General features: G+C 43.4%; 1 protein-coding gene across 5 annotated transcripts in view; it reads left to right on the top strand.

The window, feature by feature from the left end:
• The window catches only part of znf385c (zinc finger protein 385C), a 468492-nt gene that overhangs the window by 188487 nt on the left and 263550 nt on the right, over positions 1–16455 (top strand). Inside the window, exon 1 of one of the 5 annotated variants that reach the window (XM_038778609.1) lies at positions 6495–6693. The exons of 3 other annotated variants lie outside the window; for them this stretch is intronic. In XM_038778609.1, coding sequence (XP_038634537.1) covers positions 6669–6693 — 25 coding nt within the window. In that variant the 5' untranslated portion in view covers positions 6495–6668. Of the gene's footprint in view, positions 1–6494; positions 6694–6775; positions 6882–16455 lie in introns of those variants that run through there. One more of the 5 variants, XM_038778612.1, reaches the window with a different exon arrangement.

The following is a 16455-nucleotide window of genomic DNA, read 5'->3' as shown; positions in this document are numbered from 1 at the left end:
CCTAATCGAGTTTCACGATTCTGGCGTCGGCCAATGGACAATTCCGCCCATGGTCTCGCTGGTCTGTCTCTGCAGCATTGATATTCCAGTTTCTCTTTTAGTCTCTCCTCTTCATCTTCCATCTGACAGTTTTATTTCCTGCGTCTATTTCTCCCTGACACTTTTACTTCTCTCTCCTTTTTTTTTAACTTTTTTGATTCAGGTGCGAGGTAGAGAGTAGCATGATGGAGTTTTGGAAGAATGTACCTCAGTAGTTCCTTACCTGTCAGTGACTCCTGCTTCCTCCAGCCCCTTGTTCAATGTTCCCAATCCATTCACCTCTTCACTAACCCTCACCTTCCTATCACCCCTTGAATCCTTTGACTATCTTTATGGATGCTGTACACAGGATCCACAGTTACAACAGTATAACAAAAGTAAGGTGTGGACCCCCGTTAACCAGCATTTACTTAAAACCTTTTCCCAGCTTGTCATCAAGGACAATTGGCAAGATGATAGGTTTGGCTTGGAGATTTGAAAAATGTCTTTACATTTTTCCTTTCTTTTCCTTTGTTTCCTTTATTTTTCTTAATCCAATCTTTCTTTCCCTTTCTATTTTCTCTGCACCTAACTTGACTCTAATGCACATATTCTGTTTCATCCACCTGTTCAGTCATCCCTCTAGTTTTTCTCAAACCCTTAGTTCTCATTAGTTAAGGAGATACACAGTTGGCTCCATTATTCACAAAGTTTCCAGGTGCCCCTTTACCCTCACCATGCCATTACTATCTCTCACTCCCAGCCAATTATAACACAAAAAATTTTCAAATGGAAAGGGGTAGGGAATAGTCTAACTAACAATGCCCATTCAGCCCAATACCATTTAAAGATAACATGTAGAATCTGCCTGCTTTTTTGCTTAAATTTTATTCCTTTCTCAGAGTTGCAAATCCAGTGTGAAGAGTGGACAGGGCAAGCTCCTAATCCATCTCCGTGCTTGCTCCCAAAAACATTCTAATTCATATGGAATCCAATCATGGTCCCGACAAAACTGACATACAAGATTCACGTTGACAAGGCCAGGTATTACATCTGATCCCGGGCCTGATTCTATGCTTGATCTATGAATTGCCCTGCTGTACCTCTTTGTGAAGTTTTGCAATAATTTCTGATCCCTTTGTCCGCACTCTGCCACCTTCGCTTCCCATGGCCACAATTCCACCTTTTAATAAGCACACCCACCACTCTTACCAGTGCCATTGTATGTTGAGATAGCAGTTTGTGTTGTTAATGGATTTTGTTGCAAATTTCTCCTCTCTTTTGATGATATGACCAGGTCCTTTGTGGCGTGACTTATCTGTAACACAAGAAAACTTATCCACTAGGGCTGTCAATATTCAAATTGTGGTGGTCACCACTGATGTATATATTGTATACAGAGGATGTTGATGTAGGTGCCTTATGGTAAGGCCCTGTACTACAGGTACGGGGGTAGTTCCCTGCCTGTTGGCTCTGCCCAGTAGGTGGAGTATAAATATGTGTGCTCCCCATACAGCAGCCATTTTGCCAGCTGCTGTAGGAGGCCACACATCTTAGTGTAATAAAGCCTCGATTGTATCCAACTGTCGTCTTTGTATAATTGATCGTGCATCACAAATATCAGTTGAATTTTTGGCTACAGTTCTATGTCACCACCACATATTTCCAGCACTCTTCCACTGCAGTTATCATTCAAAGCCTGCAGTTAAATTATTATATTTAAGTAGAGTTTCTTTCTGTAGTCACATACAGACAAATGCCTATTAAATCTGCAGAGAAAAGATTTAACCCAGTGAAAATGAGCAATGAGCCATAATTTAACCTTAACAAATGAACAAGTTCTCTGTGAAGGACCTTCCTTCAGGCTAGGGTTAGGTAAGTCACGTACAAATTACTATGTAATCTTAGGTTGACAAACAAAAAGGTCTTATGTCTGGGGGAAAAAAATAAAATCCCCAACACCATTAATAAATCATCTTTAAACCTGGAACAAAATGATTGAAAGCAAAACATGAATATCTTTTATTAAAATTGTGACGCTGGGACCAAAGGGCTTCGGGGCGAGTTGCTTTTCTCCTCCAATTTATTAACATTTAATGTGGACAATGACTGCCTGAGGGCAAAATCATTCTGTATCGTTACTTAACAGCTGCCACTCTTCATTCTGGGTTTCTGAGTCCAAGTCATGTGGGATTTTTGTCCATGTTAATAAGAGCCAAACATTCCAGCCTTGTTTCACGAGAAAGCTAACAGCCCATCTGGTTGTACTCCAAGGGCAGGATTCTCCGGCCAAGTCCGCATGGCAACCGGAGAATCCCGGCCCCAGGTCAATGAAGTTCTCCATTGTACGCAGCTCACCCGTGGCATTCTTGTAGTGGGCAGGGTGGGAGAATCCAGCCCCATGTTTGAAAAATGTACTGTGGGTAAAGTGTTCATTTTCATGTCATTTCTTGGGCCTCTTTTCTCTTGAAAAAAAGGCAGCTGGGGGGTAAGGGAGGGCTGACTCATAACATCTCGTGAGATTGCGTTGAATCCCGTGAGGCATTGTGAGCTGGGAAGATCCCAGGAGTGCGATCTCCCATAAACACTCCTGTAAATAATGTAAGACAACTGATGTAAATTATAGAAACACACCGATGTGTAAATATTTTTCTTTGTCCTTTGTGTCCTGATGTTTGTCCATGCTTATCCTTGTCCTGTATACTACAAAAATCTCAATAAAAACTTTTAAATTTAAAAACGGGGTCTCACAGCTTTCAAAGGTCACGCTGGGCTGCAGCAAGCTGCTTTTTGGGTGCAGCGTGGCCGTTGGATCGCACCCACAATATCCTTGTCACAACGTGCCCTTCCACCTACTTTCGTAGCATCAGCAAATTTGGAAACCTTACATTCAATTCCTTACTCCACTAGTTACATCACTCAGGGGGCGATACTCCAATATGGAGCTCAAGTGTTCACGCCATCGTGAACGACGGCGCAAACCGGGCCCAGGTACGACTGATTCTGGCCCCCACAGTTGGCCAGCACGGTGCTGGAGCAGTTCACGCCGCTCCAGCCTCCTTTCGCGCGCCAAATGGGCAGTTGGGCCGCGCCAACCTGCGCATGCACGGGGGACTTCTTCAGCGCCCCGGCCCCGACTCAACATGGAATCGGTGGGGCTGGCGCGCCAGAAAGAAGGTCCGGGGGGGGGGGGGAAGAGGCCGGCCAGCTGATTGGTATACCCCGATCGTGGGCCAGACCCCATCGGTGGCCCCCCCCTCCCCAGAGGCCACCCCCCAACCGTTCCCGCCAGCAGCGACCAGGGGTGAACAGCACTGGCAGGACTCTGTCGTATCGGAGCGACCGCTCGGCCCATCCGGACTGGAGAATCGGCGGCTCTGCCGATTCCAGCGGCCTGCGGCTGGCGCCACGCCAAACGCGCCGGCGTAAATGGTGCCGATTCTCCGCACCTCGGAGAATCGCGCGCCGATATCGTGGCGCGGTTGCGGCGATTCTCCGGCCCGGCGTGGGGCTCGGAGAATCGCCCCCATCATCTTGCCAGAGTAAATAGATCAGGCTACCGTTACAGGTGAAATTTATTACAAGAATCAAACACACACATAAGTAAAATACAGCAGAAGCTAAAATATAATAGAGTAAACTTTATTTATTTTAACTTAACTTATTTTACAGAGGCATATTGCATAAGTTATTTGGTGCTGAATTGTCTCTGCTCAAAGGAGACATGTTGGAAGGTGGGAGAGCTGCTAATGTGGCAGCGGAAGGGATTCGGACCCTGACCACCAGGGTCTGCCTGCCTGGCCACAACTTGCTAGGTAGAAGCATTCCTCATCTTAAAGGGCACGGTGGCAGTGTTGCTTCATTGGCTGCCATTGTCAAAATGCCACCCTGGACCCAGGACCTGTTGGCCATCAGCACAGTGGCTGCTCCCACTTTCAGTTCCAAAGGTGGGACTCCTCAACGTCCGACAAAACCCATCTCTTTCTGTGGAGCCTACCTTGGTCCCATGAATCTCTATTTCTCATTCACTGATGTGGCTACAGATAGTTGAAAGAAATGAACATAACACACAGCCTACAATCTCACCCCTCGTCTCTCGTTCAAACCAGACCAAAGTCAGAGAGCAGCGTCTTGAACCTGGCATGATTTGAAGAGCCACAGTTTGACGGCCTGATGAGGTTTTTCTCATTCAATGATGGTTTTGACACAGGCGTAATTATCTTTCTCCACTCTGACTGATTAGTAAATCAGAACACCAGACCTCTGTCCGGCAGAATAAATATGACTTCTCTTATCCAACCGTTGAACATAACAGCTGTGTCTGCGAGCTTGCATTCTTTGACGCTTCGCTGATTGAAACCTACAAGCAAAATATTAGTTGTCCTTCAAAAGATCTATAATCTGGCTAGCTAATGAATAATGCGAAGAGATGTAATGTAGAAATATTTCTAGCCTCGCTGCTTCGCAATATCAGTGTTCCAAGAAATACAAACTGAATGTGTTCGGAATAGGCAGCAGTTCAGTTAATATCTGGAAGGAAAAGAGAGGTTAATGTTTTGGATGGTCCTCAGCATTGGAGCTCCAATTAGTTCTGATCAAGGGTCCAGTCAAAAACAGCAGCCCATTTTTATGTCAGGCGCTGACTAACAATCGTTTTGTGTTTTATTTCAGATTGCCAGCATTTGCAGTTTTTCAATTCACATCCAATGTTTATCCAATCTCTTAATTAATGAGGATAGTTTTGAAGAATTTCACAAATCTTTGACTCCCTGGTGATAGAGTTGCAAAATTAGCATTTTGTAATCATTCCAAAAAATCTTTGAATATTCCTTCACGTCTTACAGCAAAAATGCAGAGGGGATATGAGGAAGAAATTTTCTACTCAGTGAGTGTAATGACTTGGAGACTGCAGCCTATGTGGGTTGTGGCTGTGGAGAGGGTCAATGATTTCAAAAAAGAAATTGGATGGGAAATTGAAGGGAATAAACATGCAGGGCGAGGGGGATAGATTGGAAAATGGACTGGCTGGATTGCTCGATGGAGCGCCAGCATAGACTGAATGGGCCAAATGGCCCCCTTTGTGCTGTATATAATTCCATCAAAGAGAGTCATTGCACCTTCTGTTTGTGTTGTGTTCTAGTTCTTGGGTTATGTTCATTTTCTTTGGTTTCTGCGCTCACCTTTTGCCCATCTTATAACCATGAATACATTCCCTATTGTTCCTGCCTTGCCAGTGTCAGCCAGCAAGTCTCTGTTTCATTCAGATAGATACAACTTTTTATTTCTGGTTTCAAACCTCAACCAGCCAACATTTAAGGCAGGGAGACTCTGGCTGTAATCCAATGATCACGCTGCGTTAAAAGCAATTCGCCACAGTGCAATGTGGCCAATAAAAACCGGGAGACCCCGCTTCCGAGATCTACTCAGCGCGTATCGCCTCGTGAGATCGAACGTGATCTCGCGAGACGTTGCAAATTAAATCCCGCCCACACATTTTAGCAAATCTGCATATTAGAGCGCGACAGCTAGTCTCATTTTATTGTGCAGGTTCCTGAGGTACCTGAGGCATTGAGATTTATCCCCATCGCCCCGGCTGACCATTCATCCCTGATCTGCACAAACTGGGACTGGACAGAACGGCATTCAGGGTGGTCTCCCAGGGGATCAGCGATCTCAAGGTACATGTCCGTTGGGCAGGGTGGCACCCTGGAGCTGCTGGTGCCACCCAGGCACACTGCCAGCCTGGCAGGGGCACTGCCAGGTTCGCACTGCCAAGCTTGCAATTTTTGCACAATGTTGGTTGGACTGGGGTGCCCTGCGCAGGTGCTGTGGGGTGCGGGGAGGCAGGAGCTGAGGACCTTTTCATAGTATGTGGGACTTGAGTCGTGTCACCTCGGGGGCCTCGGAGGTCGGGACAGCATTTAAAAATGGCATTCCGATCTCTTGCTACACTGAGGAGTTCCGGCGAATGGAGCTCCTCTATATAGAAAACGGGGCTATGCGCGGTCTTGGTAATATGTTCCCCGCTGAATCTCCTTATTTAACGTGAGTGGCATTGTATAGCCACGTGTTTCTCGGCACTGCGAGCACCGTTCCCATTGTTCCCATTTAGTTGAATCATGTCTATTTTGGCTTTCTGCACAAGGTGCAAAATGGGGGAAAATATTTCTTCAAACTATCCAACGGGATATCTCCTTCAACTGACTACAATGAGATTTGATTGCAGATGGTGACATTCAAAATTTTGCTTTGCCGTCCAATTGCGAGTTTTTATTAGCCAAAGCAGAACCAACACTAAGTAACACTAGTAAATCAATAACAGTACAAAGCCCACCCCACTACCACAATTGGTATGAATTAATTGATTATGCCATTTTTTAAATCAAAGAAACATGCGGCCGTGGTTTAGGATTTCTTGGTTTCGTTTGCCATTGTGCAAGAGACCGCAGCTGGTTTTTGCTGCCAGATCGCATTGCCCAGAGCAGCTGAGTGACTCTGTGAACATAACGCACTCTGGCACAATGTACTATGGATATCCAAGACAGTGCATTCTCAATCTCTAAACCTCTAGTGCATCAGGAACAAGTGTTCCTGCGCTTTTACATTCAGACTTCAAAACACTTTCCAAACACAAGCAAGAACGTCAAACAATGTGGGCAGGACTTCTGAAGAGAGGTACATTTACAGAGTTTCTAGTTTTATATTTGTTTGTTGTGTGTATTGCCAGCCATTGTTATGTGAAAGGAAAAATTGCAGTGAGATTTCTGAGAATCAATATGCCATTCTTCAGAACAGAAAAGGCTCTAGTGGACTGATCATTGCCTTACGAATAGTGGAGCTTCACGTTGACGGTGTACCTAATGGTATTGATCAAATAGAATTTACTATATATTATGTTTTAAATGTATTTTTGTAAATGAGAAACCATTGCACCTTAACAATCAATTGGCATATCAGGATACAGTTAAGCTGGAATAATATTCATCCAATTTAATTTAATTTTAGATTTGATATTTGAAGATACCCAAAAAATATTGATGTTCTGTTTCATAATATTGAATTAGCTTTCAGAATAAAGTTAAGTGTGACAAGTATTTGAATAGTAAATTGGAGTGTCAAATTTTTTAGTTGAAGGATGCCAATAAAATGCAGCACTTGAAAATGTAATGTCAAATTGAATTTTCAATATTAAGGTACAGATGCTAATAAAATGGGGGCTGACCTTTTTTTTTTACTCGTTCGCGGTAAGCATTTCATTTTTGACGCACAGTCATTTCTGGTGCATATTAGATCAGTGTAATTTATTCTTCAGCACAATAATTTTGTAAATTTTGACTGCTTTAAACTGCACTGAGCAAAGTATGATGAGGGTTCAGGAGGAGCATCTGTAGATGTCCCCCATTTTCTGCACATCATATTTACATATTTAGGTGTCAGTAAATTGGAATCCATAGACCTAGAATGTTTTTGCATGTTGTTGATTTACTTCCTTTTGTTACAAGTAAAGTTTATTGTTTTTAGTTCATGTGTTGCAGTCGAATCTTAGAACTAGATTATTGCTAAGTGTTATGCTCAAATCATAAACTCAGTAGGATGCTGCTGAATGATTCTCTAAAAATGTATTTGTAATTTAGACCATTTAATTTCCCATTCTGCAAATGAGATTAAACAAAAACAGTTTGTTGTGCTGTGTATGAACTTTATCAGGAAGTTGTTAATGTGTCAAAGACATTAAGGTGCTAGACTGACATATTCAGAGCACTGAGTGATGAAAACATGAATAATTGAGGAACATTTTATGCTCCGATTGGGATCATACTTTCAAATGTTGCATCTTGATCAACAATCTTGTGCGAAATGGAAATGATTCAAACTCTGAGCTTGGATTAGGTACTCAGAGTCAATCATCCATTGTATTTTGTTTTCAAAGAGTGCTTTTTCTTTTTTAAAAAAAATATTCACGTTGAAATTCATGAAAGGAGTTGCAGTGCTGATGTATTTAAATTTTCATCTTTTGCTTCAGTGTCAGTAGTTTATCACCAGTAAATAGATGTGTTATTTCTTCGTCATCATGTTTCAACCAAGCTGTTCAGAATGCGCCACAAATAGATACGGGCTGTATATTTGACATCTGTCATTCAAGGTAGCTAAAATAGTTGCTTGAGTAACTAAATCTTTATCTGTCATAGCCCAATAAAGCTAAATAAGAACAAACCAACTTCCCACAACAGCTTGAATTTCCTAAATACACCCTCGTCGGAGTAAATGAGCTAGCCTTGGTTCTGATTTTCCTTTTTTCCCCAGCCAAATTAATTCAATTTTGCTGAACTAGAAGATAAGTCGAAACTGATGAGCCATCATCTTTATAGTTGTTATGCAAGTCTTAGTACCCTCCACTTTCCCCTTCCTAAACTACACATCTGCTCAAGTGTAAGCAATCTTTACTAAATGGCAGAAAGAAACCCTAACTGAGTATGCAATAATCTGTGTCTTTGCAATGAAAATTTGGTGAGCTGTAAAATGTTTATCAGAATGCAGTTGTGCAATTTTAACTCCACATGGATGTGTAATTTCGCTAATTCGTAACTGAGCCATTGTACGTTTGAGGTTTCAACTCTCAAAATGCGGGCACAATCAGAAAGTGCAGATGCAATTTCCTACTAACTGTTATTATGATGATGGTAGCAGTCTTCATCTCTGGTGTCATATGCATTCTTCTCATCTCAATGCTTTTTGCAATATTGTTTTTAATATATCTCTGATTTTTCTATCTTTTTATTCTCCATTCCAGACACTGAATATTTTGTTTGGTTTATATTTTTTGTACTGCTTCATGGATTAGTGCAGAGGCAGCTCAGGATCCTGGAGAACATAATCAGGGAACTTGCGTTCGCATTGAGTTCGGCCTCCCATTTCTCACTGAAGTTCAGGTTTGCCAGGCAGACAATGTAACAAAAAAAAAGTGCAGCACAGATGTGCGCACAAACAAGGGACTGCACTAAAAACAGAAAATTTTGGATAAACTCAGCAGATTTGGCAGCGTCTGGGGGAAGAGAGACAAGGTTAACGTTTCAAGTCCATGTGACCCTTCTACAGAACTGAAGAGAGATAGAAATGTGGTGAATTATAAAGTTGGAGAGGCGGGCGGGTGAGGTGAGGCAGAATAGAAGGATAAAGATAGGTCAGAGCAAAGGAGAAATTGACAAAGGTGTCCTGGACATAGGACAAAAGACATTGTTAATGGTGCCATTAGGAACTGAAGAGCGCTAATAGTGGCAAAAGGTAAGATAGCAGACTGGACAGGACTAGGAACTAGAAATTGGACAGCTTGAATACAAGCCATACCTAAGCATTCACTGCAACTGTCAATTGATTTTGTCCAGTTTTATATTACATGAATTGAAATAATTCAACCTTGAACATACAATGATTTTTTTTCCCCCTGGAGACCAGAGGTTTTCAGTGATGTAGATAAATCCTGCATATAAATGTTAGGTTGAACATCTAAAGGTTCAATACATGGCACAATGTACATGACCAAAATCGGTAGCGCTTCATTTTTATACAGTATTGTATCCCTGTTCACTTTGAAATTAAGTGTCTGAAATAAAGCTTTCAGTATCAGTTGCCGAGAGATCGTAAGCGGAAAGAACAAATACATGCTTTTTACTTACGGGTTACAAATAAACTAATAAGAATTTAACTCCCATTAGCTGAAACTAAAATTAATTCAGCTGATAGATACAATATCTAATGCTCAATGGCAGCATGTAATAATGAGACAAAATGATAGTCCCACAAGGAATATCAAGTGCATCACAAAATATGTAGGAATTCAATGGTTTGCATATCAATATTTTAATATTCTTACATGGAGAACACTGGCAAATTAAAAGCTGCCATTTGAGTTCTCCAAACTATCCAGACGTCCTTGGAGCTTTAGCTGGTTCAGGTGAATTTGAAGGGTGCAGAAAAGCAGAAATCACAATTGTGCCCAGCAATTGTTCCAAATTCCGTATTCAAAAGCCTGTATTATATTGTCAGTCCTTACCTCCTATACCATGAGCTTCAATAGCCCCATAACGTCATAAGAAAGGGCAAGTGATTTAGCTAATGTGAAGGGATATGTAGTGAAGTGTAAAGCTGTCACTGCAACTCAGCATTCAGTAGGAAAACTGACTTATTTCTGCAGACAGCTAGTCACAGTCACATCTGAATATTAAGTCAGATGCATCTCAATTGCCTGTATTTATTAAATTCCAGGGCAATGGGCAATACTGCATTGAGCATTGTTCGAAATGACTCAAAATGTAACACAAAAACAAACAACTCTGAATGATCTGCCATCGGTCATTGTCCCAATCCTGAGTGAATGGCAAGATTGACTCTTGGAGTTGGCAACCCTGTGCCCACAATCCAAGGGGGCAGAATGCAGTTCTGAACTTTCCCTTAATTTGAATCGTTACTGACAGAGAATAATCTAACTGGGGTGCTTGAGAGAATGGCAAAGTCCGTTTGCAAAGCAGCTCTTAAAGTGCTGCAGATTGGTATTATAGGGCTAATGGTGGTGGTGGCGGATCATCAGAATGAGAGTAGACTATTCAGTCTTCCATGCCTGTAACGCCACTAATTCAGATTGTGGCGGATCTGTATCTCAACTTAATTTACCTGCTTTAGCTCCATATCCCATAGAAAAACTCCATAGAAAGTTTGAATGTTGGTTCATCATGGCTAACATTGTCTGCTTTGATGCTGAAGAGGTTCTGCTATAAAATGTTCCAAAGGAGGTTTTCCCTAGTTGAACTATGTCCCAGGAATAAGTACAAGCACCAGCTTTATGAATGGAAAATACCAACAAAATTAGTGCACCTCACCTAGGTTCCTTGTATCTAATTGCAAACTATTTCTGGAACAAATCAATGGTTCGTATATTGAGGAGGTCTCAGTGCAATGGTAACATCCCTATCTCCGGGCCATGAAGCTCCAGGTTCAAGTCCCACCCCAGTACATGTTGGCCATTAGAAAGAGTGTTCATGACACAGTTCAACATGCCGATAATCAATGTGGTAATCAGGGAAAAAAGTGTGTGAAGATACACTAAAAATAAATTATTATCTCCAAAACGGTTCGAGAAATATGTTAGAGACGTTTAGCAGAGCAGGGCAGTTCCTGGCTAAGTGTTAAGTATCGTGTAAATGGAAGTAGAAAGTGCTGAACATCAGTCTTAGTAAATATATGAAAGATAAGTACAGTAACAGCAAACCTGCAATCCTTTGTCCTCACTCACACACCAAAGTACTGTTCTGTGATTCATCAACAGAACCAAACCGCACAACTTCAAAGAAATATTAACGGTTGTCCAATGCATGCTGACTTTTGAGCTGTGACCTCATCACTTCTGCTTCTGGCTGGAAGGAAAGAAATAACATTGGGCAGATTTGATATGTTACAGCCACGCTTAAAGTTGCTGAACTTGCTACCTTGTCAGCAACAAGGACCGTATAATATTAATGTGTGTTGTCTGCATCCTGGCTGAAAGGAAAAAGACGGATGACACAACATCTTAAAGAAACACAAATGTGATTCCATGCAAACAAACACACACACGCACAGACACACACACACACAGTTCTTGGTTTCAGCTGAGCTATCCAGGGGAGTTGTCAAGCGGACATCAGACACTTCCCCAGAGATAGGAAACAAAATTCAACGGCCAAGTAAATCCGCGTTACGTTTGCACACTTCTTGTTGGCCACGTCATCGCAAACCATGGCAGACAGCCAAAGGCTCTTTCTTCTGGGGAATGATGTGTTGCATGAATGGAGAAGAGAACGTAATGAGGCAAGACAAAATGCAAATAGTACAATATAGCGAATATTTCAAAATGAAACATTGTCTTGCATCGAGTTGAAAATTCTTCATGATTTTCTTGGCCATTATTAACTCATTATGTATTCAGTTAAAGACTTCCATTTCAGGAAAATATATGTTGGCGTAAAAAAAAATTTTGGCAGTTAACTGCAAGTTATTCCTTGATAGCAACGATGTTTAAATTGTTAACGTTTGTCTGCAAATGTCAACCCTCATCAATGACTGGGAGTGTACAAAGTTGTTGGCAGTCACAGTGACCGATACTGACCCAGAATAGAATAAGATATGCATATAAAATTCAAAATGTGTTAATTACATACACAGCAACAGATAAGCACGGGCTGGGTCTGTAGCTGTAATCTCAATTTGGCCTTTAAATCTAGTTAAAAATCATGCTGGAGTTACATTGATGGCCCATCATATTAAAGTAAGCCTTCCAGCCGATCACTCATTTACAATCGCACTGACCTGTATCTATTATTTAACGATTTATCACTGAAAAAAATTGGAAGTCAGTGCAACTGCTGTTAATTTGGAATGTTATTCTGGTTCCAACAATACAGCTTTCATGGATCAGGAATACTTTAGGAATTTCTGAAGCTTTTTAAAAAAGAAATAACATAAAGATTTTTTTATTTGGAAATAGAGCAGATGTTGAAATTCAGTTCAACTGTGTTGGCTGCTGCAGAAAAACACCAACAGTTTGATAGTTCATTTGTCAAATATCCCAAGGGTCTAATTTGCAAAAATGTTACTAGTGTAGATTAACATATTAACAATCTGGAGTGCTTCCCATCTTCTGACTCCCATCTATAGGCGTCATCTTCATTTCTTGATTTTCTCCAGTTGCACCTTCTTATCAGGCAAATATTTATTTCAGGACTTTAGGCTAATTTTCTTCCACATTAACTAATTGCTGGGGTATAGTTGCAGAGCTCTGATAACCCTTGATGTTTGACTCACCTGGTATCATGCATGTGTAATGGCTTGACTATAAATAACAGTCTAGCTGGCTGCATGAGGCATTGGCCTGGGTCTTCTGCCCCCTCAGGAGGTGAGGAAAGAGGTAGGTGGCCCTGAGCAATTGGCAAGTTGGCGTCGGGACAGACCCCACCCAGCTTCCTGCCTCCACGGGAAGCAGGTTTTGAGCGGGTCGACCTTCTGGCCTTGCCTCCACTTGATTCCCATAAGTGGCCAATTAATAACTACTTCAGGGCCTCTTCTTGCCATTGCTGCAATCGGGCCAGCTCCAGGCGGACCTGCTAACATGCATGCCAGGGAAATCTGTACAGTCTGCATGTCAGCTGCTGGTGGGGGGGGGGGGTCTCAATATTTGTCAATCTGTGCATAATTGAGGGCATGGACATGGCAAGGGGGGTGGCCGCTCACAGCTAATGCCATGCTCTTGCTGCTGACCCTCATGGTCCACCCCATCTTCCTCATGAACTCCCAGTGTCCCCACCCTCCCTTCAATAGCACATACCTTTTTCCTGGGTCACTCCATGATCCATGGACTTTGGCAGGTGTTGTTCTAGCAGCAGCCAGGGCCTCCTTTAATGGCTCTGCTGAGTGCGGAGGCTGCCGGCCTCTGTTTGGCTGACAGCATTTGAAAAATGAAATGAAATGAAAATGAAAATCGCTTATTGTCACAAGTTGGCTTCAAATGAAGTTACTGTGAAAAGCCCCTAGTCGCCACATTCTGGCGCCTGTTCGGGGAGACTGGTACGGGAATTGAACCGAGCTGCTGGCCTGCCTTTGTCTGCTTTAAAAGCCAGCGATTTAGCCCTGTGCTAAACCAGCCCCAGTTTCACAGGCGGGAAGTCACCTTCCAGTGTCTTCAATCTGGAGGACGGCTAGCCACTGTTCAGTTAGTTGCCTGAGGTTTCCTCCAGGTTCTCCCATTTCCTCCCATAGTCCAAAGATGTGCAGGTTAGGTGGATTGGCCATGCTAAATTAACCCCTTAGTGTCCAAAGAGGTGCATGTTATGTGGGGTTGCAGAAATAGAATGAGAAACTGGGTCTTGGCGAGGTGCTCTTTTGAAGGGTTGGTGCAGCCCCGATGGGCTGAATGGCCTCCCTCTGCACTGTACAGATTCTATGGATTCCATGTAAAGAGAAAGGCTCAAAGAAAATCAGTGAATTGCCATTGGAAGCAAAAGAGACACAGTGAACTTGGTGTTCCCCCATCACCCTCAACCCACCCTCGAACTGACACGGTCCATTAATTTGTCTAGGTTTGTATTAAACTAGGGCGGCACGGTCGTTAGCACTGCTGCCTCACTGTGCTGAGGACCTGTGGGTCTCACCCCCACAACGCAAAAGGATGTGTAGGTTAGGTGGATTCGCCACACTAAATTGCCCCTTAATTGGAAAAAAAAGAATTGGGCACTCTAAATTTATTTTTAAAACAGGTTTGGATTTAACAAAAGTAGCAGCCAACTAATCCTAATCTGGATTTGGATGTAATGTTGCTCTATGTTGCTCTGTAAACATAGAATTTACAGTGCAGAAGGAGGCCATTCGGCCCATCGAGTCTGCACCGGCCCCTGGAAAGAGCACCCTACCCAAGGTTAACAACTCCACCCTATCCCCATAACCCAGTAACCCCACCCAACACTAAGGGTAATTTGGAACACTAAGGGCAATTTATCATGGCCAATCCACCTAACCGGCACATCTTTGGACTGTGGGAGGAAACCGGAGCACCCGGAGGAAACCCACGCACACACGGGGAGGATGTGCAGACTCCGCACAGACAGTGACCCAAGCCGGAATCAAACCTGGGACCTTGGAGCTGTGAAGCGATTGTGCTAACCACAATGCTACCGTGCTGCCCCAATTGAATGGTTGTTGGGGGCGGTACTGCCAATATTAACCTGGGTCTCTGGATTGCTAATCCAGTGCCACTAAACCATAGCCTCCCCTCCAAACCACTCACCGTCCTTCACTGTCACTAGGTCAAAATCCTGGAACTCTCTCCCTTATAGCACTGTGGGTGTACCTACACCATATGGTGGCTCATCAAAAGCAATTAGGTATGAAAGAATATATTTTTTAAATTCAGGAGTATTAGCACAAGGTAAGAAGTCAAACATCGAGGGGGCTTAAGAAGAGTGAGAGTTGACCTTGGACCAAAAGAACAACATGATTCAGAACATTTCCAAGAGAACAGTGGAAATTATAACAGGATCAAGAGAACAATGAGAGTGAGGAGAAGCCAGTAGGTTAAAAAAGGAAGGCAAAGTTTGATGGGGAAATGTGAAAGGGTTAGCAATGTCAGAAAAGCCACATGAAGTGGCGGAGGATAGAGAGTCAAAGGAGTTAACAAAAGCTCAATAGAACAATGAGAGTTGAAGCAAGATCAGGACAGCAGCAAGAGCCAGGACTTAATGGTCTCAGCTTTTCTGATAGCAGGGTCTCGCTTCTCACCATCCGCAAAGCTGGAGGGTATGCGGCAAATGAGTGTTAAGTAGCTGCAAACAGGATTGATGCCCCCCCCCCCCCCCCCCCCCCCACCACCACTCAGAAGGGTGCCCTGTCTTAGAGAACTACCAGCCAATCTGATTAGCAGTCAGCATTGCAGGGGCCTGAAGAGGAAATGAAGGGAGGATGCGTGAGACTAAATCTGAGACAGGAGACCCATGTAAGTTGTAGGGCTCCCAGAGCGGGGAGCATAGAGAAGGACTTGGGGGGAGGGGGGGGATTACGACCAGGGTCATGTGGGAGAGGGCAGTGGAGTGGGGGGGGGGGGGGGGGGGAGACCACCGGACATTAACTAGGAGGGGGATTTCAAAAGTGTGCTTCTGATGGAGGAACTACTCCTTTTCCCACTTGGGATCTAACTCGATTTAATTTCGTCCTTCCCTCTTGTGACTTCAGTCGTCCCGCCAGCCTACAAATTGGGGTTTGGTGGGAGACGGCTTGTAATTGGCCATTTAAGGGCCTCAATTGGGGCATGAACAGACTTCCTGCCCGAGGCCTTGCCCGCACCAACCTAAAAGCCCACAGTGGGGGGGGGGGGGGGGAGTGTAAAATTTGGGCCCACGTTATGCTTTATTCTAGCTTTCCATTTGCTCTCGCTGCACAGGAGGTTTGCAATGGTCATGAAAATGAAAATCGCTTATTGTCACAAGTAGGCTTCAATGAAGTTACTGTGAAAAGCCCCTAGTCACCACATTCCGGCGCCTGTCCGGGGAGGCTGGTACGGGAATCGAACCGTGCTGCTGGCCTGCTTGGTCTGCTTTAAAAGCCAGCGACTTAGCCCAGTGAGCTAAACCAGCCCCTTGTCATGAATAGTGGGAACACTTCCATTGCTCGCACACTCCAGCTTGAAATGGAACATGTGCATAGTTGTCTGAACAAGTCCCTGTAGGCAGCAGTGACTAATACTGTGGTAAGGGCTCGAAAGGATTCTTTGTACATGCCCCGACCAGGTTCACTGTACAAATCTCCAAGTAAAATCAAGTTATTCTTACTGATGCCTCTGCTTGTAGGTGACCTGAGGCATTTTAGTCTTCCTGGGGGCTGCAAGCACAAAAACACTTGCTGCTGTTGTCAGAATAGAAA

Source organism: Scyliorhinus canicula, chromosome 19 (assembly GCF_902713615.1).
Source record: "Scyliorhinus canicula chromosome 19, sScyCan1.1, whole genome shotgun sequence".
NCBI lineage: Eukaryota > Metazoa > Chordata > Chondrichthyes > Carcharhiniformes > Scyliorhinidae > Scyliorhinus > Scyliorhinus canicula.
The sequence above is the reverse complement of the archived record's forward strand: the minus strand, read 5'-3'. Positions and strand labels throughout refer to the sequence as shown.